The sequence below is a fragment of the Emydura macquarii genome, unplaced genomic scaffold (assembly GCF_026122565.2).
Source record: "Emydura macquarii macquarii isolate MOO-44397 ecotype Brisbane River unplaced genomic scaffold, CSIRO-AGI_Emac_v2 contig_1119, whole genome shotgun sequence".
In the NCBI taxonomy this organism is placed as follows: domain Eukaryota; kingdom Metazoa; phylum Chordata; order Testudines; family Chelidae; genus Emydura; species Emydura macquarii.
The window spans coordinates 3,104,246-3,123,374 of NW_027131256.1; the positions used below are offsets into that span (position 1 = coordinate 3,104,246).

The 19,129-nt window shown below is 38.4% G+C and overlaps 1 protein-coding gene across 3 annotated transcripts in view; it reads right to left on the bottom strand.

The window, feature by feature from the left end:
• STXBP5L (syntaxin binding protein 5L) overlaps positions 1 to 19,129 on the bottom strand; it is a 354,593-nt gene that overhangs the window by 71,765 nt on the left and 263,699 nt on the right. For 2 of the 3 annotated variants that reach the window (XM_067546369.1, XM_067546370.1), the window contains exons 18-19: positions 12,213 to 12,364; positions 2,573 to 2,638 (exon numbers count right to left, since the gene is read on the bottom strand). In XM_067546369.1, the coding sequence (XP_067402470.1) occupies positions 2,573 to 2,638; positions 12,213 to 12,364 (218 nt within the window). Of the gene's footprint in view, positions 1 to 2,572; positions 2,639 to 10,450; positions 10,523 to 12,212; positions 12,365 to 19,129 lie in introns of all 3 variants that reach the window. The other variant, XM_067546368.1, reaches the window with a different exon arrangement.

The window sequence follows — 19,129 nt, forward strand, 5'->3', positions numbered from 1 at the left end:
TAAATTCCATGGAAATCCCATTTTAACAGTTTAGTTACTTCAGTTGTGATGGGTGCTGGATTGGTCCCCTATCGTAGCCAATATGCTTAAGCAGAACCATTTTTACGTTTTGTAAATCCATTACCTTTTCTTACATATTAAATATGGCTCATATGAAAAACACATTTTATATTAAACCAGAAGTATTTTTGAATGACAGCCACTGACAATTAAATTTCAGCTGGTGACTAAGTTTTACATTTTGAAGACACAAATACAATAAATATTGGTGTACTTGAAGAACTAAGATAGGTGACATGACTAAATCAGTCATGGTTTACTTTGACTACTGCTTCCCAAAAAGGCAAACAGCAGAACAAATGTAAGTTCCAGTGCAAAATAACTGAAAATCAACTGATCTAAAGCAGATTTTTTCTAATGCTGCCTGAAACTATGAACTTAACTTTACTACCATGACACCTCACACCCCTACAAGAGTTAAGCACGTACATAAGTGTTGCAAGCTCAGGGTCTACGTGAGAATCTCATCTTATATTAAAACGAGAAAGTACGTTTTTAGCTCTTATGGCTACAAAAAAAGTTTGAAAATACAAGCCCACTGTCTCAAAAGCCAGAAGGTAAATAAAGAGAACCACATATTTATTATTTTAAAGCCAATTTACTAATTTTGGGGCCTAAATCATGAATTTGAACTCTTGGGGTTGGCAATATTGTTATAGCCAGTTTCATTTTCACATTTTCAGATCTGCAAAGTTTCGATTGCAAATACTACAGGGGCTGTTTCTTTATTTAAAAACAACTAATTATGGTGCAGTTTTTAAAAAGTCATTGAAACATTTATCTTGATCTTAGGTTTTGTAATATATTAATTGCCGGGCCAGATTTGGAGTGACTGTATCCCTTTAAAGTTTAATAAAATATGGGTCCCAAAGGCTGAAGATTTGAAGACCATGTTTGTGGATGTTTAACTCCTCATGAATAAGAGAAAGGGAAATATGATAGTAGCTAAAAATACTTACCAACTGGATGGAAGAAGTTGCTGTTTGCAGCACCAGAAGCAAAATGGCTGCCTTAGGGCAGTAGCTGCTTCTCTCTACCAAATGTAAATGACCAGCTACTAGAAGACAGTGCTGGGCAATGCTCCTTTAAGGCAGTGAACCCAGGCTGGACAGATCAATACTGAATAGACAATCACGAAGGAAGTTTCTAGGGAAAGAGCTGAATTTGCTGTGCCAGACTGACAATTTACAGCAATATCCTGAAAGAATTTTACTGAATTAAAGCTAAACCTGACTGAATTAATGTGTATTAAAATACAGTTGTGTATGTGTTACTGTGCAATAATACATATTTCCATGGGAAGGGTAAACAGGAGAAAATAAGGGGGTGATTAGGCAAATTCACTCAGGCTGTAACATCTCCAGAGACGCCATCCTTTAGAAAGGTACGCATATACTAGTTCAAACTGGATTCTCCAGAGACTGACAGACATAGAAAGAGGTTTTGGATAAAGAGCCTGGTTTAAACTGTCTCAGGACCCTTTTCCTGATCCAGCAAATGGACAGGATCACTGGTCCATGGAGAGCCCCAATCTTTAGGATAGGATCAAAAGGACTGAACCTGCAAGAATCCCTGTTAGGATTGGGGTGAACAAAAGTAAACTTATTAGCACGTGTATAGGTCCTTTTATTGTTTTAATATGTTTTCTCTGAAATGCTTTTACCTTAAAATAAAATAGGCGTTTATAGGTATTTATAACTGTACCAATTGCACCTGCTAATTCTCTCTGAAAGCAAGCAAGCAGGTGTTATCGGGCAACATGTCTATGCTGGGAAAAACACAGAGAAAGCAGGGAATGGTGCAGCCTGGCATTATCCTAGTCAAAAGGCAGAATGATGCAGGACTTCATCCAGAAAGACAATGGCTGAGGAGCAGGAAGCTGACAGCGAATGCCCTTGCTGAACCACTGAGCGGAAACTTCCCTGAACTGTGACACTCCCACCTTCCTAAAGACTAGGGGTAAAATCCTGGCCTCATTGAAGTCAGTGGGAGTTTTGCCACTGATTTCAATGAGGCCAGGATTTCACCGTAGGGGTCAAACTCATAGACTTCAGCTACTTCCAAGAGTTAAAATTTACCATCTCCACATCACAACATTTCAAATTATTACACAATTTTTTAAAAGCCATAGAGCCTCCCTATTTTAAAAACATCACTTAAAAGGGCCAGTTAGAAAGCCCTCGCTAATGATCTGAAGAATTATTCTCTAACAAAAAAAATTGAGAAAGTCAATGTGAAATACAGAATGTTGTCCTTCAAAAAACTATCAGTTCAAATGATTTCATCCCTCTTTCCCCCACCACATATCATCCTCAATTTACCTTTCTTTTAATTTAAATGTACTGTCTTAGCATCACGCCTTGGTATGTCACAAGCTCTCCCCTCCAAATGAAATCTGCTCTTTATAAATGTAATGACTATGTACTTCACTTCCTAGGGATTAATGAAACACTGAGAAGTATGACATGAATGGCTCATACAGACTGTAGGAAGAGATCCCAATCACCTTTACCTGAAGTGGGAGACTTGCAGCGCTCTAACTCCAGGGACACAGGACTGTCAGTGAGTTCAGTCAGGCCTGAAAAAAATTGAGTTAAAAAGTTAAGTTAAAATCTAGCAGGGTGCACTTTTACTTTCATGGCTGACTTCACATCAAAAATGAGATCATGTAAATAAAGCTTGAAAGTTAAATGGTTGTGGTATGACTCAACCCTACTCATCCTTGTCAAATTGATATGAAAATAATCCTGCATGTTTTCAACTTCAGAAGAAAAAAAACCACTGAGTTGGGAAAGAAATAGTGACACAGAAAGAGGAGGAAATTGAGCATGGGTGACAAAAACAACAATATACCAGCCCAACCGTTTATATATCAGGCGCTTTTATATTTATTCACATATGATGGCTAATCTTGAGAAATAGATGGAAAGATGAATGTAACGCTATCTGAAAGTAATACTAAATGTTTATGATACAAAATAGTTTATACATTTGTTTTAAACACACATTGACACTGTTTAGAGATTCAGTTGTGACAGTAAGCCACACACTGCCGTGTGGATAACACAGAGTCACAACTGCCCATTGGGACCTCTGGGGCACCGTGCTTCAAACAGGTACAATGCCTCCTGCAACACAACATTCATTCCCATTTACACAGGACTATGGACTTTTCCCATCTGAGGTCCTAGTCTCTAGAAAGCTGTCTATACTCAGGATTTTCTGAAAAATTTCCCACCATATCTGTGGCAGTGGTGTGACCCCGCTGGTGCTAACAGTGCGACTGCTAGTGTGAACTGGCTGCTGGCATTTTTACTACTACATAATCTAGATCTGCTCTGAACAGGGATGGACACAGAGCCGAAAATATAATGCCCTGTCTTCCACAGCTGCTACCACTGGTGGAGCTGCTCCAGTGCCAGAACTACTATGGGAAAATTTCAGAAAAACTCCAGCATAAATCAACCTAATATTGCTAGGACTTTAATTGTGTCCAACTCTTGCACAGGGGAATGTCGCTATCAAGAACTTAATGTTTAGGATCAAAGAACCTCAGCACTGCCTCTAATTTTTCACTTTCAATCAACTCTGGGTGAAATTAATTATGGAAGTATGATCAAATGTGGGCATCTATTTGATTTTGCATGAAACCATATAGTTTAACCTTTAAACTGTATTGTTTGCACCTGCTGGGGGCTGCAAAACTGCAGGCTCAGAATCAGATACTGGTTTTGAAAATGTGTTCATTCCTGACTTGGTCATTTTCATGAGAATTATGGCCAAAATTTTCAAACCTGAGTGACTGAATCTGGGGTCCTACATCCATAATTCCATTCCTAAATAAAATTGGTCTGATTTTCAGAAGTGCGGGAGACCTGCAGTTCCAATTAAGTTTAAATCAAAGATATTTTTACAGCTTAATAAACTAAGGAGCTAGTCAATGTATTTGAACGGTATCTAATTGGACAGATGTGAAGCTGCTTTGTGATAATTTATTAATATTATATGTTGGCTTGATTATTGAGATGTTTACTGTATGAATCTACTGGATTAATTTATTAGAGGGCTGTATGGGAATACAGGCAGGAAGGAAAAGAATGGCTTAAGAAGCCACCTTAGTAAGCACTTAACAGTGGTTAAGGGACAATGCTAGAACTATTAGCTTTTTTATGAATTTGCCTCTGTCTCCTGCTGAGGACTGATTTTGACCAGAAGGATCAAGGACCACAAACACAGACGAACAAAAGAACTCTGATGGGGTGTTAGGAGAATCTAGGCCTGCACAGGTCTCTATCACAGGATGGCAGGACTCTAGCTAAGGTAGAGCTAAGGCTAATTGTTACTGTTTGTTGCTTCAGAATCCTTTTTCTCTAAAAGCTTTGGTCTTACAACAAAATAAACCATACTTTGGTTGTAAGGAGGCTGTTTGGTCATTATGTACCATAGATCATAGCTCTCAAATGGAAGAACTGCAGGTGTTTGAATACAGACAGATCTGCAGTCAACACAAAGGGTACTGTAGCTCAGGGCCCAACCTAAGAGTGAGAGATTTGCAAAATTCTGCCAAAAGAGATGTAAAAGCATGAGGCCAATCACATGAGTATGTGTTCTTAGAGAAACCAGGAAGGCGACAGAGATGCAGCTAGCCCTGTATCCATGACACTAACATACTGCACTTGAAGTTGCTTAGTGATGTCAGATTTATTAAAGGCTTTTAAGACACATAATTCAAAGAATGGTTTACGTCTACTCCAATAGGCTTTAGATAAGTAAAAGTGAAAACTCCCATAAAAGCCCTTTCACAACGACAGTACTTGGAACTGTTAAAGTCGTAAGAATATCATTCTGTTATGATACATTTGTGATTATGGTAAGTTTTCTAAATCTTGTACAGTTGACATTACCAGTTAATGTCATGTCAATGTGAGATTTTGCTACTGAGTATGAAACATTTTATATTAAAGTCAATATCAGTGTAAACTATGCAGCCACTAAAAATAAAGGAAACACAACAAAACACATTAATAAGACATTACCATTCTGAAAAACCTACAAAAGCAAATACAATTAGATTGTAACAACCTCCTTATCTTCATCACCATTGTGCCAACCTCCTATAACAAATACGGTGCTCCATAATGTAGGAACATAGGAATTGCCATAGTGGATCAGGCCTGTGGTCCATCCAGTCCAGAATCCTGTCTCTGACAATGACCAGAACCAGATGCTTCAGAAGAAGATACAAAAAACCCTACCGCAGGCAGCTGTGGGATAATTTGCTCTGCATGAAGTCTTATTCTAATCTTCACTGGTTAGAGAATGGTTTAAGTGTTGAAACATGAGATTTGTATTTGTTTCTAAATTCCTTTTTGCATTAACTATTATAACTCTGATATAATGTTCCAATTGCTCTTTGAATCCTTGTAAATTCTTGACCTCGTTACATCCTGTGGCAAAGAGTTCCACAGTCTAATTATACATTGATTGAAAAAGTATCTCCTTTTATCAGTTTTGAATTTGCCACCTTTCAATTTTATTGAGTATCCCCTTGTTCTTATGTTGCAAGATGCTCTAGACATGCTTTCTCTATGCCATTCATTATCTCCTGTCTATATATTATCATGTCCTCCCTTTGTCTCGTTTTTAAAGTAAACAGTCCTAATTTTTTTTGAAGTCTTTTCATATAAAAGTTTGTCTATGCATTTAATTTTCCTTGTCACCCCTCTCTTAGCCACCTTTCTTCAGGAAATCTCAGGAGAATGGATACTAAAATTACATTATATTAGGAATAGCAAAGACCAGTACAATTAAGGATGCATTTCTGTTCCATACTAAAGTCTTGCTTTCAGCTGCTGAGACCTTTTCTGAAACTATTACTTTTCATGTAGAAATTTCCTAGGCTTAACCTCTGCCAAAAGCTGAAATTTTTGGAAAACTTCAGAAGCAATGATTCAGTAAATGTTGAGTCCAAGTAGAATGAAAAATATATAAACTCTCCTCCCCCCATCTTTGAGAAGATGTGCTTTTTGGTGTTTTAGATCATTTTGGTTTTAATTGACCAAGTTATGACTTTGTGAAACTAACAACGTATGTATATAGAGCACATTGTGTACAAGTTTTTTTGTCCGTGTACTGCATATAGCTAAGGATGCGTGAAAGTCTGTGCTGTGTCTACAAGCATGGCTAACTTAGCTACTTATTATTTATCATGTGTGTTGTGGTAGCACTTAGAGGTCCCAGCCCCACCGTGCTAGGCGTTGTACAAACATGTAACAAAAAGAGGGTTCCTTTCCCAAAGAGTTTCTTGAAGGTGTGAAGGGGCTAGGATTAGCTGCTGTGCACTTTGTACCTTTTGCTGGAAAGAGGCCCACTCTGACACACCTTAGGAGTTATCGATGTGGGAGAGGTGCTTTCCAGCTTTCACATCAGTGTAGCTCCCAAGAGTCACAGAGCAGGGTTCCCTTTTATGGACTTCCTGAGGTGTGTGAAACAGTGTTGTCTAATCAAATCATTCCACAATTATGGATATGTACTGTTGCCACTTTGCTGAAAGACTTGGAAGAGCAAAGTTCCTTTTAAAAATACTTTTCTTCTTAAAAAATAAAAACTAACCTTTTCTCGCTGGCATGTAGGCATTAAGATATGGTGTTAATATATTTAAAAATTTAATATATTTTAAATATATTTTCCAATTTACAATGTTTCAGTGTACAATCAATCATATTAGGCACACATGTATAGCATCTTGTAACAGTATATTAATTACACAGTATATGGTTCTTACACAAACTGCAGTATATTAATTAATAAACAGAGGGACAGTCAACATTTATTGGCATATACAGACCATTTACAGTTACAGATATTTTAGCTTTGTAATCAAATTCCTCATCCTCTGAATTACACTGAAGAAAGTCTGTACTGGTGGTTGAAAAGAAAATGTAGACAAAGGGAAGACAAAAATCTTTAAAATATATATCTTAGGGACAAGAGAACTTATTACAGAAAAAAGGGAGTAGAATTTTAAAAAAATGCCTACATTATTTAGTAAGTAAAATCCAATGACCTTCAATGGGATATTGACTCCTAAATAACTTTGGTGAAAAGCAAAGCATTTAGGTGCTTTTGAAAATTTTATTCTATGTCAATAAAGACATACTGAACTGTTATGACATTGAAATTAATGTAAAGTATAAAAGAATTGAAAATAATTACAAGATGCTGTCTTTGTATTTAATGTAGAAATATTCTATATTGTACTGTATTTAAGAAATAAGAGTTAATCTTGTAAATAAAAGCTATATTGTAATGAATAAGCATCAATTGTAGAGTTAGTCCTAACTCCTGGAGTGTTTATCTGTGCAAATGTAAATGTTTTCCTGATTTATGGAATACTATATACCCTTTGATATCCAGGTACAATAGTAGTATTTACTTGTTTCAGTGGGGATATGAAAGGACTTTAACATTTTTATGTAAGTTTTATACTCAGTGACTTATTTACCAGTGTATGCCTGATGTATAAATTAATTCAATGTTAAGATGGCATATGTCTCTCCACTATAAAATTGATATTCAGGTAAAAAAGGTGCAAACAACATATTACACACTAGAAAAATATACTAGAGCATTGTTATCTAAAGGTGATAACCACTGATGATTAAGTTAGAAGCTGTAAACTACACCTGAATCTTAAGTCAAAAGCAAAGGAAAGGGATGACATACCTGTAAGGAGGGTCTCTCCGCTATAAATACTATTACAAACAAAACCCCTATACATTAAAAGAACACTATTAAAGTTGCAAAGTCAAGCCCTCAAAAGTTAGGAAATGCTAAAATGTACAACCTTAATTTGTTCCTTGTCAGTAAGAATTATGATACAGGCTCTAACTACATGATCACATACCATTTTTTTTCTCACAGGACCCTGCCTCAGTCAGTTTACAGAATGGATGGTGTTCGCTTAATGAGAACTTATTCAATATTTTGTTTTCTCCTGATTGTTCAACAGGCTTCATTTACTGCACACTATTCAAACCTGGCTCAGGAGACAGAATTATTAATTTCCTCATGGGTTTTTTTATGGATCTCCTCACCATAACATCTAGGTGCTTCACAAACATTGATTTAGTCTCACAACATCATTATGCGGTGAGGAGGGGGTATTATCACCCCCATTTTATAGACAGGGAACTGAGGCACAGAGAGATTAAGGACATTACTACATTTAGCTGTCCAATTTGAGACACTTAGAACCTGATTTTTCAGAGCACTTAATGTTATATAGTACTTCATATGTTTCAGGCACAGTTTCCATCGACTCTCACGTCCTCTTGCATGTACAGACTCTTTCATCCATTCCCCCCAAGCTTGACCTCTTCTGCCCGGTCCCCTCCAAATTGCCCCTGTCCCAGTCCTGTCTCTTCTCTACCCTGGACTCTTTGTTCCAGTCCAATTCTCTTCACCTAGCCAGTCCCAATCTCCACTCCTCAGATTTCTCATCCCAGCCCCAGTCTCCTTGCCCAACAGGTCATAGTCTCACACTTTCGACCATCCACTTCCAGTCTCCTTATGCAGCCTGTGCTAGTCTCCCAAGGTTCCTCACCCAAACCTCTCTCTCTCCCCCCACCCCACACACCTCCAGGCACCCTCTTAACCCATGTTTCCCATTCCCACTGACTCCCAGTCCCAATCTCCCACTCTGGGTTCCTCACCCAATGTCAGTGTCTCCTCTTCCCCAGCACCTTATCCTGGTCTCTTTGCCCAGCCAATTCCAGTCTCACATTCTGACTCCTCCTCCAGTCTGAGTCTCCCCACCACTCACGAGCTGCCTGGCTTCCCTTATCCCCATTTCTTTCCCTGGCTTCTAGTTCCAGTGTCCTTGACCACTCAGTTCCAGTCCCTTTGCCCAGCCAGTCCAAATCTACTCTTGTCTCCCAGTCCCAGTTTTCTTCTCTCCCCCTCCCCAACATCCAGTCCCAGTCTCCCCCTACAGGCTCCTTGTCCCAATTTATTTCCTCCCAGTCCAGCTTTTGTCCCTTCTATATTAAAAATGTATGACTGGCTTCACACATAATGAACAAAAGATTTACATGTTAAAAAATGTTACCCATTTTCAGTACAAAATGCATTGCTACATGTAGGCTAAATACTGTACACAGGAATTGTGTGGAAAGCAATCAACAGGGAGAAAGGGAACAGATCATCTACTGTAAACACAATTCCACATTTTAATGGCATTATGTACACATCCTTTGCAGTAGGCTATCAAGCCACTGACCCCATTAGTTATCTCGCCCTCCTTGAGTACTTAGAACAACTGGATAGGCCAATTAAGCTATGAAAACTTGTTTAAAAAAAGTTGAGCAAGAGGCATCCTGGAGACCAGTTCATTAAGGGTATGTCTACACTTTGAAGGGGATGGTGCAACTTCCAGCTCCAGGAAACATATCTGTTCTCTCTCTGATTGAGCTAGAGAGCTAAAAACAGAGTGTCGCCATGGCAATGCAAACAGCTGGAGGGGCTAGCTGCCCCGAGTACGTACCTGTCCAAGACTTTAGGTATGTACTCAGGGTGGCTAGCACCTCCTGACACTCGATCAGAGCTAGCGTGGGTATGTCTCCAGCTTGAAGAGCAGATGTAGCCTATGAGGCACACAGCAGAGCCATATAAGTCATTTTCATAAAATATATGATAGCCTAGTGCATCACACACTGGGTATAAAACAGTGATTAGAATTTATATTCCACTTTACATCTTGAAAGGATATTACAAATACTAGCGAATTAATCCTCACAATCCTCCTTTGAGACACATAAATATTATAATACATATTTTACACATGTGGAAACAAAGGCTCAAAGATATGGGCTCATTGCCCAGCGTGACACAGTAAACCAAGTACATAGCCAGGATTAGAACTTCAGTATTCATGGCTCCCACGCCAAAGCTTAGCCCTATAGACCACACTGGCCTTCTAAAAGAGTAGAATCATTTATTTACAACTACACTGGGGCAGCATCATCTCAAAACAAGAGATGCTTCATGTACGTAGATACATGTTAAAATTAACACAAAAACAATGGATGTTAGTGATCATCAGGAAGTTAACATTACTTGATAATCTGTTTTAAGGCCCAACCCCATGTAAGTCAATGGGAGTTTTGTCATTGACTTCACTGGCAACGGAAACAGACCTGAAATGTTGGTGTAATGAAAACAATTGTCAGCACTAAACATGGTTTACATTTCTTGTAAAATAAAATATAAAAAATTTGCATGCATGCTGAATGTGTTTAAAGAAACACATTACAGAGCACAAACATATGGGTTTAAGTCAGGCATATTCTGATTGTGATAAAGCTGTTTGCCTAACCTTTATAGAACTTACTCTGATAGGAAGTACGGATCCGTTTCGTTAAATCTGGATAAAAGTTAGACAGGCCACGCATGCAAAAGTTGTCTTTGGAACATGCCAGTACACCAGCATCAGCAGCAGGCAGAGGAAAGAGAGAAAAAACAGTCTAAAGTGAAAGGATGTGATATCATAACCAGCATCTAGAACAGCCAAGGTGAAGAAATTTCAGCAGATGTTTACCCTCTGGTCAGAAGATATAACAAGTAAAATAATAATCCAGAAAAGTAAAGGGTGTGGGATAGATGGTGAGAAAGCAGCTGAGGTTTTATTCAGGTGCATAATGTTTATGAGTGGTCTAAAAAGGACTGTTATTTTCAGTAGATATTTATACAGGATGGGCTCAACTATCAGCTGCACAAAACAGCTGGGATGTTGCCCTAAAGGAGCAGCCAAGATTTCTCCCAACAGGTGAATCCTCAGGTGGTGCACAGCTAGCACAGCTAGGCCTATGTCACCCATTGTCCCCGTCCTGTGCAGTTGCTGCAATGTCTGGTTGAAGCATGGGTAACTTAGAGCAGCCCCAAGTTATTCTGGGGGCTGATGTGGCCCCTGGACAGACCAGGAGTTGTTCTCCTCAGCTGTGGCAAGTTTACCTCATCTTTACACTTGGCACAGCTGAGAACTGAACTCGATGAGATTAAATATTTGTAAAGTGAGGTAAATAGTATTTCAGGGACAAAAGTAGAACATGGAGGTTTCTTTAAGTTTCAGTAATTTAGAGTCCAATGTTTCTTCCCCCAAAGTCAGTGGCAAAATTTCCATTGATTCCAATGAGAACATGACTGGGTGCCTTAGTGTAGGTAGGACATATTGATGAACACATAGTTGTTATAAATTAATAGTACACTACAATTTGCATTTTTCAAAATTCATGACTAGATTATAAACCCTGAAAGTTTTCATCCAAACTGTTCTGTTACCTACATTTAAAATATCACAACTGTGTCTGACAATAAGACTGTTTTAACTGTGTAAAAATGAAACATATAGACAAAAATGTTTCACACAAATATAAAATACTCATTTTACTAATTTTCTGACACAAATGGAGATTTTATATTAACAGAAACATATGGCAAAGTTTAATTATATTGGTGGAAACTTATTTCCATCATGCAATGCTTACTGATGTCTCTTGTATGCTTCTTGACATCAAAATAAATAAAAAAATCACAGATGGATTTAATAAGCTTCTATCAAGAGCTTTAGGGTCTATATCCAAAGGAGAAGAATAAAAATGTTTACTTTCTATCTTAAGTTGCTTCAGCTACTTAATGAAGATATCCCTTGGATGTGTTTCTTTAGTTAATCCTTTGACCATAAAGGTTTATTTAAAGACCAAAGTATGTGATTTGGCAGAGGATATATATTGCTTTAAACTGAAATCTTATTTATGTCTGAAGCATTTGGCAATTAGAAAAAAGCAGCATATTGACTGTGCATATCATGAGTTGACTAGCTTTAAGGCAATGAGTTTTTCTATTCCTTACAATTACTTAGAGACTCAGCTAGGGAGATTACTTGCTGACCACCATCCCAAGCAATTAAGCTTCATATATAATGTTTTGCATTTGAGGAAATTTCAGTACCTAAGGAGCAGTCAGATTTCTCTCATGTGATTCTATAAAATCCACTGGCTGGCAGATAATCATGCATTTCAAAAGCACTATAAAAAGCCACAGGCAAGAAAATAAAGAATGAATCAAGCTCAAAACAACTGTGTTTTATCTCCTACCTGCAGTGAACTGCTTGTTTTTGCGTGGAGAACGGGGCTGACGCTGGTATGGATCGCTTGATCCGTATAGGTCAATGGTTCCCATGCTCAGCAATACTGTCTTCTGCATAAAATCCACAACAGCCAAACCATTGCAGTTCCCAAATGCAACTCTGAGAAAAGAAATATTCCTCAAAGGCATTATAGTCTGGCATTACATGGTATAATTAATAGAAAATATCATTTAAAACAGCTACTATTGTGAATTTGTAAATCATTTTCTAAGACCTTATTTTCAAAGCTTGTTTTTAATTGTAAATATAAATGGTTTTATAATTCTGAATTCAAACAAAGTTTTGTCCTAAAATGTTGTAATTAATGTTATGCGAAATGGATATAGTTTACCTTAATAAACACTCACTTTGCATGTTTTATTATTGCAATAATATCCAAACGTTGCCATCTGGAACAATATATTTGTAATAATTAGAATCATGTGATAGTTAATGAAAATTAAGTGCACAAATCTTACATTATATATAACAGGTACACAAAATATGCAAAGCAGTGCGGTAGTGATATCTGAATCTTGAAAATATTTATAAAATCTCTTTAGCATGCCTAACAACTCAGCTGCATTCTGTGAATGATAAGGTGGGTACAAATTCTAAGATTTGTCTGGGGGCAAATTCAGTCTCTCACCCTCTGGAACACTTTCACCACCTACATTTTAGCAGTGGTTCAGAGGGCGAGTGGGATTTCTTGGCTGGCATGAGGCCACCCATGTTCTGGATCCCATTCTGGGCATAGGAGGAAGGAGATGGGACAGGCTGCTTCCTCATTTGGCTGGCCTAGAAGAGCCCCAACTCTAGTCTCTCCCATTGCAATCACACTGCCACCCCTGACCTTCCACCACGTTGTCTGGGTCCTGCTCAGTCCCTCACGTGGCTGCGTTACTGACTTCAAGAGAGGAAGAGGAGCTGTCCTGAGCCCAGAACACTGCAGCACTTCCTCATCCCGTGGGGAATGCTGGCTTCCAGGGAGGCTCTGCAGCTCTGCTCCTCTCCCTGCCCCTCAGTGACCATTCCCCTCACTATAGAGACCAGCTGAAAAAAGGGTTGGGTGGGGATAGAGAAGAAAAGGCATAACGGGGGGACAGGATAACAGGGGGACATCTGTGCCCAGATCCAAATTTCTTTAGACAATCTAAATGTCCTCCTCATTTTCTTCCTCAGCAGGTTTGCTTTACATTTCTGGTAATTAATTAAACAAAGGACTTCACTTAAGAATTTTTTAATTATTAAAAACTAACAAAATTGACTAATTTCTTTCTGGTTTAAATTCCAGGGGGTAAATTCACAGTGTGCTTTGTAGGGAGTCAACAATATGGCTCTTATGGCTGTCCATGAGAGTTATATGGCTAAACCCCTATGCACTGCATCCCTTGAGACCCAATTTAATGGGAAAATTATGTACCAGTGATTAATTTTGTCACAGTCCTTCCTTTTCTTCCACTGTATAAAACAAGATTCCATATAGCAACCATAGAGCTACAAGAACCAGGAAACTCAAAAGGAAAAGCAGTGAGTTAGAGAAGAATTTATAACTCAGTTCCATATTTTTATTTAAAAAATGACTAAGGCTATGATTTTCAAAGCAGCACAAGGGATTTAGGTGGTCAGTTCCCACCAACATTCAGTAGGAGCTGAGCATCTAATTTAATTTGGCTCCTTTGAAAATAGCTCCATAAAAACTTACAGGAGATGTTTAATATGTACAAAAGCAATATAAGAAGGAGAATAGTAGTATGGGAGAAGAGGAATCACTACAACAAACATATTCACTAGAAGAAACAGTTACTCACCTCTGACAGCTGTTATTCTTTGAAATGTGTTGCATATATCCATCACACTAGGTGTGTGAGCGCATTGTGCACTGGTGTTGGAGAGTTTTCCTTAGCAGTACCCACAAGGTAGGCCACTCCTGCACTTTGTTGTCCTTCAGACTCCAAACCAAGAGTAAAAAGGGGTGAAGCCACTCCACCCATCCTTCAGTTCCTCGGTACTGGATTCTTAGATGACAGACTGATGCATTGGGGAAGGAGAGTGGGTCATGTAATGGACATATGCAACACATCTCAAAGAACACCAGTTCTAAGAGGAGAGTAAATATTTTTCTTTGAGTTATTGCATATGGCATTAAACTAGGTCTGCTTTCCCAAATTCGTGTCTTCTCGTGGTGTGGCAGTAATTGCATCTAGCGAAAATGTGGACTGAAGACCATTTTGCCACTCTACAGAGATCTATGATAGGGATGTTTCTCACAAACACCACAGAGGCTGTGTGCACTCCGGTTGAATGCACAAAGCTTTTCATGAGGCATGGTGCCCTTGATCTTGCAATATATGACAATACAGCTTGTGATCCACTTTGAAACCCACTGTGATGTTACAAGATGCCATCCCCTTCATTCTGCATAGGAGACAAACAGCTGCGAAGATACCCAAACAGTCTGCTTTGAGGCATGCAGTTGCCTGGATGAAGCCACTGCAGAAGTGGATGATGGAGGCCTCCTCCCTTGTTGCTTGTGGTTTTGCGTAGACTGATCCGCTTGTCTAGGCATATAATACTGTTGCCTTGTGGCTGGTATATGCAGGGATGTCATCATTGGCATAGAATCTTTTAACATATGCAGAGCTTCATCCATCTTCCAGGAGAATAAAGCACAGCCCTTGAAGGGGAAATCTTCAATAATCTGTTATACTTCTACAGGAATCCCTGATAACTGGAGTCGAGACAAGCAGCTCATGGTTTACTGCCAACTTGGCAGCCGAGTCTGCCACATCCAGGGAAGCCAGCAGAGTGGACCTTGCGACCAGTTGACTTTCCATCAGGAGAGACTGAAATTCACCTCTAGAGTCCACAGGCAGCTTGTTGAGGAATTTGGATATAGCACCCTAATTTGGATAATCGTAACAGGCCAAAAGGGCCTGATGGCTCGCTATATGTAGCTGTAACCCCACAGTTGAATAAAACTTTCTACCAAAAAGGTTCAATTTCCTTGCATCATTTTCTTTAGGAATCGCTTTTGCTCTATCTTGGTCTTCTGTATCATTTGCTCTTGCCGCTACCAGACTAGTGAGGGGTGTTGATAAAACTGTTTGTACCACTGTGATGGAACTTGGTACTTGGGTTTCATGTGCTTTGCCAGCAGCATGAGAGATAATGGGGTTTGCTAGAAAGCTTTTGCAGGCCGCATAATTGCCTCATTTATAGGGAGAGCAACTTCCCTGGCTGCAGCAGGTACCAAGTGTCTATGCGTTTGCTTGGTAATGGTTTCTGACAGTTTGTTGGTACTGGGTGTGGAAACTTCCCTTCTCAGGGATCAATTTCTGTAGTGCAGCAGAGATAAGGATCTAGATGCCAGAGGCATCTCTTACAGTACCCAGTAGGTATGGTACTTGAGGCCAAATGTGCCTAGACCAAGCACTCCATACCTGCAAACTACTCTTGTTTGGATGACTACTACTAAAGAGGGAATAATCTCTGGAGGCAGAGGCCACTCTAGGCACAGGCAAACTAGGCAGCTACCTAGGGTGGCACAGCTGCCTAGGGCAGCAGATTTATGGCAAACTGGGTTGTGATTTACTTCACACCAGCCTGCTGCAGTGTGGACTACCTGTCCTTAACAGTTCCTTAAGGTGCTTTAATCTAGTCCTTTCTGAAATGGGACCAGATCAAAGCGCATTAATAATGCATGCTGACCAGGTGCACATGGTGTTTCTCCTGCATGCATTAACACATGGGCTGAGGCCTCAACATGAAGCATGTCCTGAGTTAGGCAGGTTCTTATTCTATTGGTTCTCAGTTTTCTTCTTTCTGAAGCACTTTCATAATTTAGCCCCTTCAGATGAGATAGGTAAGGTTTCTTATGCAACTTAGGAGACAGAAAAATCTATTCAAATTACTTACATGTTCTTTTGGGGATGCCAACAGAATTTTGGGAGATCATTAGTAAAAGAAACCTTTACCGATTTGTTAAAAAAAAAAATCAGCGCACCTGTTCAATGTATGTTTTTTAAAAACGTTTTAAGTGGTCCAAATCAAAATGGATTTTAATTAGACCACACAAAAGGCACATCTGTGAGATAAAGGTCATAGATTATTTTTATAATAGTGAAAGATTTTTCCCCACTTTCTTTATACAGTATATGAAAACAACTAAACTGTTTTTGTTCAAATTTCCCAAAACACTTGACACCCTCATACAGAAATCAGAGCTAGAAAATTTCACCCCAATGTTGAAAGTCTGAAAAAGTTATAAGCAACTGCAAAAGAAAAACTCTATAGACTGACAGTGGCCAAACTTAACTATAGCTGTGTTAGAAAGATAATTTGGGTGAGGTAATATCTTTTATTGAACCAACTTCTGCTTTTTAGAGAGACAAACATTTGAGCAACACAGAGTTCTTCCTCATGACGCACGCATATAGGTGTGTTATGCACCCCAGATATACAATATTGATTATAAAGAAGGACGTTTAGTAATTAGGGCTGTCAATTAATCACAGTTAACTGAAGCAATTAACTCAAAACAAATTAATTCGATATAGCAATTAATCACAGTTTTAATTGCACTGTTAAATAATAGAATACCAATTTAAATGTATTATAAATATTTTTGGATGTTTTTCTACATTTTAAAATAAACTGATTTCAATTACAACACAGACTACAAAGTGTACATACAGTGCTCACTTTATATTATTATTTTTATTACAAATATTTGCACTGTAAAATGATAAACAAAAGAAATAGGATTTTTCAATTCACCTCATACAAGTACTTTATTTCTTTATCGTGAAAGTGCAACTTACAAATGTAGAATTTTTTTTGTTACATAACTGCACTAAAAAAGAAAACAATGTAGAACTTTAGAGCCTACAAGTCCACTCAGCCCTACTTGTTCAGCGAATTGTTAAGACAAACAAGTATGTTTACATTTACGGTGAATAATGCTGCCTGCTTCTTATTTACAATGTCACCTGAAAGTGAGAACAGGCATTCACATGGCACTGTTGTAGCCGGCATTGCAAGGTATTTAGGTGCCAGATATGCTAAACATTCGTATGCCCCTTCATGCTTCGGTCACCATTCCAGAGGACATGCTTCCATGCTGATGATGCTCGTTAAAAAAATAATGCATTAATTAAATCTGTGACTGAACTCCTTGGTGGAAAATTATATGTCTCCTGCTCCATGGTTCTACCCGCAATTCTGCCATATATTTTGTGTTATTGCAATCTTGGATTATGACCCAGCATATGTTATTCGATTTAAGAATACTTTCACTGCAGATTTGAAAAAACGCAAAGAAGGTACCAAATGAAATTTCTAAAGATAGCTACAACACTCGACCCAAGGCTTAAGAATCTGAAGTGCCTTTCAAAATCTGAGGTATGGTGGGGGGAACATGCTGTCAGAAGTCTTAACAGAGCAACACTCCAATGCAGAAACTACAGAACCTGAACCACCAATAAAGAGATTGCACTACAGTACTTGTATGAGTACTTGTATTTCTTTTGTTTATCTTTCTTACAGTGCAAATATTTGTAATAAAAATAATAATGTAAAGTGAGCACTGTACACTTTGTATTCTGTATTGTAATTGAAATCAATATATTTTAAAATGTAGAAAAACATCCAAAATTTTTATAATAAATTTAAATATCTATTTATTGTTTAACAGTGCAATTATAACTGCGATTAATCACAATTATTTTTATCTAGTTAATTTGCTTTTCATTAATTGCTTGTATTAACTGTGATTAATTGACAGCCCTAAGATTTTTATATATTTTAATATATACGAAGATACAGCTGCAGAATTTTGCTACATTTTGTTTTTCTGCTTTTATAACATAAATAAGTAGGGTGACGATTCTCTTTAATTGCATGAAAGTGTAAATATTTCTAATTCGCAGCTTGCAAGAGCTCAAAGTACACAGAAATAAAGTGAAATATATTTCACAAGACATCAATTGCTGTATCTTTGTTGAGTATAAGGTATTTTTAACCTTTGTTTTTATATATGCTTTGTAGCTGTGGTAATGGTGTGACAGCTGTGAAGCTGTTATGTATTAATCTATGAACATGGATATATAACGAGGATATTGAATTGTACATGGCCTGCTCAGTGAGGTAAAGTTATTGTATAACTATGGTGAGTTATCAGAATTTCCTGTATGACTGCACTGATCTAATTTAATAGAGAGCTGTGTGAAGAATAAACAGGAAGGCAACACAATGGTCCCAGATAAGCAATCTCCCAGCAAACACTGGGGGTAGTTACAAGGCAGTGGCATACTTCCAGGTTCTAGGATAAAGTAACTGTTTTAGCCAGGGTGGGAGGTTAGAGACCAAAAGAACACTAAAGAGTTAAAAAGCCTTCTGAGGAAAAGAAGGGGCTGTCACTTGTCAGCAGCTGTTTAGGGAGACAGGCTGACACGGAAAGAGATATTCTGTGGAGGGAGTCTAAAGCAGTTGGGCTTTCCCAAATCCAGGGAATGGTAAAGCCTTATGGAAAAGCTCAACGTGCATACAGTCAGATTTGTTATTTTAAGATCTGTAGTCTCTGAAATGCTTTTGTTCTAAATAAACAATATTTTGCTTCCAAGAGGCTGGCTGGACTCTGCTTACCACTGTCATTGTTTCCAAAGAACAGAACAGAATTTGCAGCTGCTGGCCATAAATCAGACTGCTGAAGTAATCTGCAACCCAGGGCCCAGATTGAGAGAGGGAGACTTGAGTGATTGATTCTACCCTGAGCCAGGTGATGGCTAAACCTGGAAAGGGGAGCACTCAATGAGACCAAGAGGGGTCAGAGATGAAGTTTGCCTAGGTACTGTGAAAAACACATTGTGGCAAAGGTAAAATGAA